General features: G+C 56.8%; 2 protein-coding genes across 2 annotated transcripts; one reads left to right on the top strand and one right to left on the bottom strand.

Moving 5' to 3' along the window:
- Positions 1 to 574: 574 nt before the first annotated feature.
- Positions 575 to 3,671, top strand: TGME49_268200 (RNA recognition motif-containing protein; the record flags this gene model as incomplete). The annotated part of the gene is made up of 3 exons (XM_002365486.1): positions 575 to 1,025; positions 1,754 to 2,200; positions 2,623 to 3,671. 3 exons carry the CDS (start codon positions 575 to 577, stop codon positions 3,669 to 3,671), a joined length of 1,947 nt encoding a protein of 648 aa, XP_002365527.1.
- Positions 3,672 to 6,507: 2,836 nt separating this feature from the next.
- TGME49_268190 (hypothetical protein) lies at positions 6,508 to 7,560 on the bottom strand (the record flags this gene model as incomplete). The annotated part of the gene is made up of 1 exon (XM_002365485.1): positions 6,508 to 7,560. The coding sequence occupies one exon, from the start codon at positions 7,558 to 7,560 to the stop codon at positions 6,508 to 6,510; it is 1,053 nt and encodes a 350-aa protein (XP_002365526.1).
- Positions 7,561 to 7,896: the final 336 nt, after the last annotated feature.

The raw sequence follows: 7,896 nt of genomic DNA on the forward strand, positions 1-7,896 counted from the left end.
AGGGGAGAAGTGGAGAAGAAGCAGAGAGGCGGAAGCACCCGTCGCCGCGTTTCTCGAAGCCTCACGAGTGACGAGAGGAAGTTTGCTAACTGTTTCCGTACTCGTTCAACGACGCGATTCAGACGGGAGAACCCCACACCCATGTTTCTCTTGACATTTTTCCTTGACAAGGCTAACATGCCCTGTTCTGCATGGTGAACTCGAAACGCTTCAAACATGTTTTATGACTGCCTGTCGCATTCGGCTTCCAGACGCCCTCGTTCGTTCTCTTCCACTGTGTGCTGTCTGTCGCAATCAAAAATCCGATCGGGACTCTGAGACGTTTGGCAAGCAGTGCATGTTGAGCACAGCCTCGGTTCACATGTCTGATCATTTCCACACGACCTTGTCTTTTCTCCAAAACTCGGCTTCGATGCTGCCTTTTTTTTCACCAGGGTCGTCGCCTTGGCTTCCAGTGTCTTCTCCGTGGCTCGCCTGCGTTTCTCCGGTGTCTGTCGCGACTCCGCGTTCTCCGATTCGCTCGCCCATTTTCCTGTACGCCAGATATCCGGCAGCCTCTGCCTCTCTCCCAAGCATGGAGAACGAGAACGGCACCGTGGGGAGTCCGACGGCGTCGGTTGCCGCCCTTTCGAAGGGGAAAGGTTTGGCGTCTCCGCTGCTCGCCGGCTCTCTGGATGGCGCCCAGGCCTCCGCGCATGCAAAGGAGACCGGGTGCGCGCACCTGGGCGCTCAGGGTCCGAAGGCGGCGAGTCCAGCGCCCGCGAAGGCCGGAGACAGAGGCGTCTCGCAGGGCCTTCCGGGCGGCCTCCCGGTCGCGGCGACGAATAACCTCGCGCCGCTCTCTCAGCCGCTGCCGCACAACGCGCCGCCTGTGGAGATCAAGTTGTTTGTCGGGCGAGTGCCGCACACGGTCGACGAAGAGGCGCTCCGGCCTATCTTCGAGAGCTTTGGAGAAGTCCGGGAGGTCTTCGTCATTCGCGATAAAAGCACCCTCAAACACAGAAACAGCGCATTCGTCAAAATGGGTACGCGAGGAACAACGCAACGACCGCGAAACGTTAAGTTGAAACGTTAAGTTGGGGCCGCGCGCGCTGCTGCGTGAGGCCTTGCGCGCGTCGCCTGGGGCGACACGAAACAGTTTGGCGGCTACAGCTTCCAGGAGACGGCTTTTCGACGGGAAGCGTCGAGGTCCCCTCCTGCTGAATACTCGCCTGGCTTTGGACTGACAAGGAGCGGTGTGAATGACGGCAGCTTCCGAGCCTCGTGGAAGGAGAGAGGGGGAGGGGGGCGGCGAGGGAAGGAAGGCAATATGGGGAAGAGAAAACTGGGGGGGCGGGGGCGCTCTGAACATTTTCAAACGCTCCAGGGTCGTGGAAAACGCGCATCTGAAGTGCCGAGCAGCTGCTTCGGCCGCGCTACATGCAAAGCGAAATGGAGGGATTCTCCGGTTTCCCTTTGATTTTTTCCTGAAGAAGTGCAACGTTTCCGTTCAGCGTCACTTTTTCCCCTCGTGTCGTCTCGCCCTCGTCTGCGTGCAAGGTCGTGGGTTCCCAACTTGCGGTTCCTTCTCTGCCTTTTTTTCTGTTGACTTTGTGTGGTCTCTCTTACAAGTTGAAAGTGGTAAAGGGGGGTAGGCACGGTGGACAGTGAATCCTGCGTAAACGCGAGCGACAACGGACTGCTGTCGCCGTTGCCGTCGTCCATCTCGTCCCTGCACTTCCCCTGTCTGTGGCGTTTGTGCGTCTCTGTGCAGCGTCGTTGGCGGCCGCGGACGCATGCATTCGCGCGCTCCACAGCAACAGAGTCCTCGACGCGGCGCTGGGCCCAATCATTGTGAAGTACGCGACCGGCGAGGCGGAGCGTCTGGGCATGCACAGCCTAGGAATGGGCGGAGAGGGGGGCGGCGTGGACCAGGCGAAGCTGTTTGTCGGGAGCATTCCGCGCACGATGAGTGAGGACGAGTTGCGGCTCTTCTTTCAAACGTACGGCACCGTCGAGGAGGTCTTTGTGATGAAGGACAGCGCGACGGGGACTGGCAAGGGCTGTGCCTTCGTCAAATTCAAGTACAAGGAAGAGGGTCTCCACGCCATGCGGAACTTGAACGGAAAACACGTTTTCGACGAATGCACGCGCCCCGTCGAAGTTCGCTTCGCCGAGAGCAAGTCCCAGCGTCAGCAGCAAATGGCTGGCGGCCAACACAGTATGTGGCGAGGAAAGACGACTCGGGGGTACAGAACAAATGTCTTTGGTCGTTCATGAGCATTTTAGAGAGAAGGCGAACGCTCAACGGGCGCAGCGCACACAGTTTGGAAAACGATGCATCAAACAACCGTCATGTATCCAGCATGTGCGTCAGCTCACACAGACAGTTCACTTTTCGCGTCCTTTCCTGCGCTCACTAAGACGGCGGGAGCACCTCCTCTCCTCACGCTGTGTTCTTGCGGGTCGGGCGTCTTCTGTCGTTCGTTTCTCTGGAGCAGCACTGGAAAAAGGAGAGGAAAACAGCAGCTCTCACAAGTCTGGTGCAACTTGCGTTCACAGTGTGGCTGCGCAAAGGTCCGCTCTGCTCAGCTTGAACGGAGTCGCCAAGTCGGTGTGTGTGTCGCGATTTTTTTCCTGCAGACTTTGGAGGGCTCGGGACTTGGGCGGGGGGCGTGGTGGCGCAGGGTCTCTCTGGAATGGGTCGGAACGCGTCGGCTCTGGGGAGCAACTCGAATCCCCGACAAGCGGGTCAGTGGAAAGAGTACTTCGCTCCCGACGGCCGTCCGTACTACCACAACGAGTACACGAACGTGACGACATGGGAGAGGCCTCCGGAGTTCGATCACTTGCCGCCGCTCGCGAGCCTGGGCTTGGGGCAGGCCGCGATGTTCTCGGGGGTGGGGCTCCACGGGTCGCTCGGCAGCGGAGGCGGTGGCGGGTCGGAGACGGCGGGGCCGCCAGGCGCGAACGTGTTTGTATTTCACATTCCGAATGAGTGGACCAAGGCGGACTTGGTGCAGACCTTTTCTGGCTTCGGAAACATCGTCTCGTGCCATATCGCGGTCGACAAGGCGAGTCACCGAAACCGCGGATTCGCGTTCGTCAGCTACGACAACATCCAAAGCGCGGCGAACGCAGTGAATCACATGAACGGCTGTCTCGTCGCGAACAAGCGCCTGAATGTGTCGATCAAAAAAGGCGAGGAACACCATGTCCAACATCTCCTGAACGTCCACGCGGCCAGCCACGGCCCGGCGGCCCAGGGCGGCGCCGGCCCCTTGGGCGCGGGCGCGCAGAAGAGCCACCAGAGCGTCTCGGGCGCAGGTCACATGCATGCGCATGGCGCAGGTCCTCAGCAGAGCGTGAGCCCAGGCCTTTCTTCCGGGATGGTTGGGCTCGGCAGTCCCCTCCAGCAGGGCGCCGCGGTCGCGGCCCAGGGCGCGGTCGCGGGCCAGGGAGCCCAGAGCGCCGGCAGTGTGCACGGGCACCACGCGTCGCTCTCGCACCTGCAACTCGCAGGCGTCGGTTCCCCGGCGAGCAGCGGGATGGTCGGCAACACTCAGATCGGCGCGGGCCAGGCGTTCTCGGGTCCTGGAGCCCAGCAACAGGCTTGGGCCGGCGCCGCCCCCGGCAGCGGCTACCAGCAGGCCGCGTACGGGGGTGCGGGACAGAGATTCAATGCGTACTAGAGCGAGCGACGGTGGTGAGGGTCGGTGGAAGCAAGGCCCGCGCCGAGCAGACGCGAGTGAGGAGGAGGAGGAGGAGGGATTGCAAAAGGAGAAGGCTAGGGAGGACCCCAAGGGGAAGTTCGGGGAGGCTGAGAGAAGGAGGGACAAGGCGATCATCGAGTATCCCTGGTGCTCAAGGCTTTTGTGTTGAGACTTCGAGGTCCTGCAGAGAGGAAAGACAAACGGGAAGAGTGTGAAGGAGAACGAGGAGTAGGAGGCGTCCTGTGTTTCTCTGGGCTTGATTCGCTTTCGAGTATGTCTTTTCAAAGTCAAGGGACGAATTTTCTTCGACAGAGGAGCTGGACGAGCGAGGAAAGTGTGCACGCTGCGAAAAACATGTGTGTGGACGCATGCCTGTTCTTGTAGCTGCCAGTTAGTGTATGCAGGTTTTTTTGCTGCATGTGAAGATCGGGGCGCAGGGGTTCAAGCGAGGGGGCAGGAGGACGCCGGAGAAAAAGCCATGTGTCGAGTTCCCCTTCCGACTTTCCTCCCGGAGAAGGCGAGGTCAGCGTCTCCCGTTGTACTTGCGCGTTCGCTTGAGTGTTAAAGGGAAGTGGAGAGACCGAAGCGAAGGATGACGCGAGACGCCCCAAAGAGGAAGCAGACAGAGAGAGGCTCCGGCCGCTCTTGTTTGTGTAGCCGGGTGTCGTCCAGTGTCAAAGGTGTGTGTAGCGAAGTATTATACAGCCGATTCGTGAACTCATTCTGTAGGCGACAGAGATCTGTTTCGATGAGCTGGAGAGGCCGAATCTTTAGCCGCCAAAGTGCTACACTGGGACCCGCCATTCTTTCCGCCTCGGCGTGTAGGACTACGCAGAGCTAGGCTCAGACCCACGGCGAGAGCCGCGCCACTCCCGCAGCCTGTACAGAGGACCGGCCACGATCGGGCGTATTTTTCGCAGTTTCCTCCGCACGGCGTTTGTGGGACAGTTCTTTTCTCTCTCCAAGAGGGCAAGAAAAGAGCGAAAGCAGAAGAAAGGCGTGTCAGAGGGGCGAGAGAGGTGCAGGCCCGTCGCCAGCCGGAAAGCCGGGCAGAGTCTTTTCTCGGGGAGACGCGCAGCCGGCGTTGCGTGCCGACTGCGGCAGCTGTGAAGCGAACTGCGCGTCTTTGCGTTTGTGGAGCTGAATCGGGAGCTGTGGCGGAGAGAGCGACTCTCGAGTTTAAGGGGGAGACAGCGTTCGGGGACAGATCGAGAAGGCTCACAGAGGAGTTGCAAGAGACGAGAGATACGGGTGGTGAAATGTGAGAAGAAGGAACGAGAGCGGGTTGCTTTCCGCCGGGTCCGTACCCTCGCCCCTTCCGAACCGCCGCTCTACGCTGAGCTGCTGACCGGAGAAAGGACTCAGTACAAAGCCACGCAAATGCTGAGGAAATGCGATTTTCGTGACGGGGACGAGGACATGGGGAGGTTCCAAACCAGAAGAAGCGACGCAGTCTCGCTTCTCGTGTATTTTTTCCACGGTTCTCATCCGTCGATGTACTGAAAAAGATTGTCCGCAACCCGCAGAGAACTGAGGCTTATTTCTCGAGTGATCAAGTAAACCCTATCTCAACGTAACAGAGACCCGTCCGGGTGTTCAGAGAAAACCAGCAGTAACGGAACAGAACGTGACGAAAAAAACAGAGATGCAACGCGCGTGCGCATGTGTATGCCTGCCCGAGGGACAACTCAGTAACGCCCACTACAGATAAACGCAGATATGAGTCTGAGCTGTAGAGTAGCAACACTTGTTTGCCGAGCCAGCGTCTCCGCTAAAAATAGCCGACATGCGACTAGAGAAACGGGCAAGTGAAGAGAGCCCGAATCTGATGAGGAACTAAAGAGTTTGGCGCAAGTGTAGTGCTTTTGCATCCAAAAACGAGTAGATTTCTCCTGCTACATAGCGCGCAGAGAACGCGGTGTCTACCTGACTCTCCACTGATATGAATCTGAACGGTGTCGTTTGAGCACGAAACTAGATAACGGTGAACCAGAAATACTCTTTTGGATTAAGCTTTCCAACTCTGAAAAAAAGGACCAGGCTTCGCCGGCATCGACACAGTCGAACGCCAGGCTACACATGATGTGCATTCACTCCACTTTTATCCGCTTGCAAATGGGGCGACAAAGCAGCAGGAACAAAGAGAATGAAATCGTTGAGTGGACTATTTCCGCTTGCCAAAAAGGCACTTTCTTTATCGGGTTTTGTCACCCTGGGTTCTCCACCCACTTCGTCGTGGTTACGTGCTTGCGGGTTTACGATAAAGCCTGATTTCGGACCGAAACAAACGATCTCAATGACGAAAGCCGGAGAAAGCAAATGATCCGTGGATCTTTGGTCGTATTCGCTCGCGGACGGTGATAGTCTTCCAGTGGTCATTTTCCTGCGTCAGCAAATGAGCTGGAAAGGCGCGAGAATCCGTCTGCACGCGGCAGCACTACACGAGTGACGGCACCTCCTTGTTTATCTCTGCTACTACAACAAGAAGACCGAATCAGCTGTACGGATCTTGATTGCAATCTTTGCGCCACCATTATCACACGGTGAGTTTTGCTCTGCTTTAAAAAGTTATAGGAGGCGGGAAATCAAAAGACTTCTTTGCTTTTCAAGAGTCACTCCAAGGCTGCAGAAAGCGAAATGGATGTTTGGCGTGTTCTTCATAGACCTTCCCGTGTGATTCCACCGAATAAAGGAGATAGTTATTCCCGAAGCTTCAAAGAAACATCGTGGTCAACATTCTACTCAGACTCTCCAGCTTCTTTCAACGCAGGCGGTGTGTCGCGTATTCCCCGATCTGTTTGTCTCTCTGCCGCTGTCACAACAGAGATCCGGTATCTTCTCGGCGCTCGCCTGATGATTCAAGGAACTTGACAGGAAGCTGGCATTCTGCTTGGCCGCCGTCTACAACTGAAAATGCCAGTAAGGTGGCCGGCTGCATCAAAGGCTCTGTGTTTTCCGCTTCCGTGGCGGCTTTCTGTTCCCTTTGCTGTCCTCCTAGGGCTGGTAACGAGGCGTCGAGAAGGCTAGGGGGCGAAGGGGGTCCCTTCCTGTCTTCCTCCCTGAGCGGCACTTTGCCGAGGTTACTCGGCTGTGAGGGCCGTTCCCTGGATCCGCCGTTGTTGTTCAACGTGTACCCGTTTCCTGTTTCATGCCTCGGAACCCCGTTGTCGTGTTTTTCGCGTGGATCGCCTTTTTCAAAAACGACGCCACCTGGCTGTTCCTCATCTTCCCGCCGAGTTCTCGAGAGTTGTGTGCCCGTGACTGGTGGATGACCAAAGCTGTTCTTTGTGACAGCGCCGAAGATCTCCTCAGACCCATCGATGGGTTGTAGAAAGAGGGAGCATTGGACAGGCGCTGCGCTCCCATCACAGGAAGCTGCGTAGGCGGTTACGATATCTGCATTATTCACAGCCGTCCCGCTCGTCTGACTCGTCTTGCCTATCGTTTCAGGACCTGCTCCACTTGCATCTATTCTATCCTGGTACGGATTCGGAACAGGTTCATCACTTTCGAAAATCAGAACATCCTGCTCGGTGGACGTTTGCTCTCTCGTGTGCATGGGGTTAGCGGCAGCGCTGCCGTCAAAACGCTTCGATACAGCCGTTTCCGGGAGGTTCTCGTTTTCGGTTTCATCTGAATGCCGATATCGACCAGTCTTAACGACAGGCAATCCCGCAGTTTCTCCCTCCAGCTCAGTGGTGGAAAGTGCATGCCCTGACACGCTGTTAGACCCCAGTTCTATGTCCGTTGCACTAACAAAACCTTGTGGTTGTCTTTGGAATTGTTGCGAAGGGCTCTCATCTTGCTGACTCGGCAGATGCTGTGGAGACAGTGGTGGAACAAACAGTTCTGAGCCCTGAACGATCATTAGAACTCCGGTGACGACGGACCACACAACACCAATCACAAGGAAAGAAGTCAAGACCTGACAAATACCTGATACAATCAGGGGGCGCTTACCAGTGGCGAGCCCGCAGACAAGCGCCCCGGTTCCAACAGGAATAAGCAGGTTGAGGATCCCCCCTATAACGAGCAACTGCCGGTCACTTTGTGACTTCAGGCGGGGAACCTGTAGGAGCGCGAAGGACGACAAACAGGGAGAAACAAATGTCTGGAACCCTTTCAGGGTTACCGAAGAAACTTCGGTGACTTATTTCCCTACGTAGGAGAATATAGTGGGTATACATTGTGCTGTTAAATATGC

Source organism: Toxoplasma gondii, chromosome VIII, assembly GCF_000006565.2.
Source record: "Toxoplasma gondii ME49 chromosome VIII, whole genome shotgun sequence".
In the NCBI taxonomy this organism is placed as follows: Eukaryota; Apicomplexa; class Conoidasida; order Eucoccidiorida; family Sarcocystidae; genus Toxoplasma; species Toxoplasma gondii.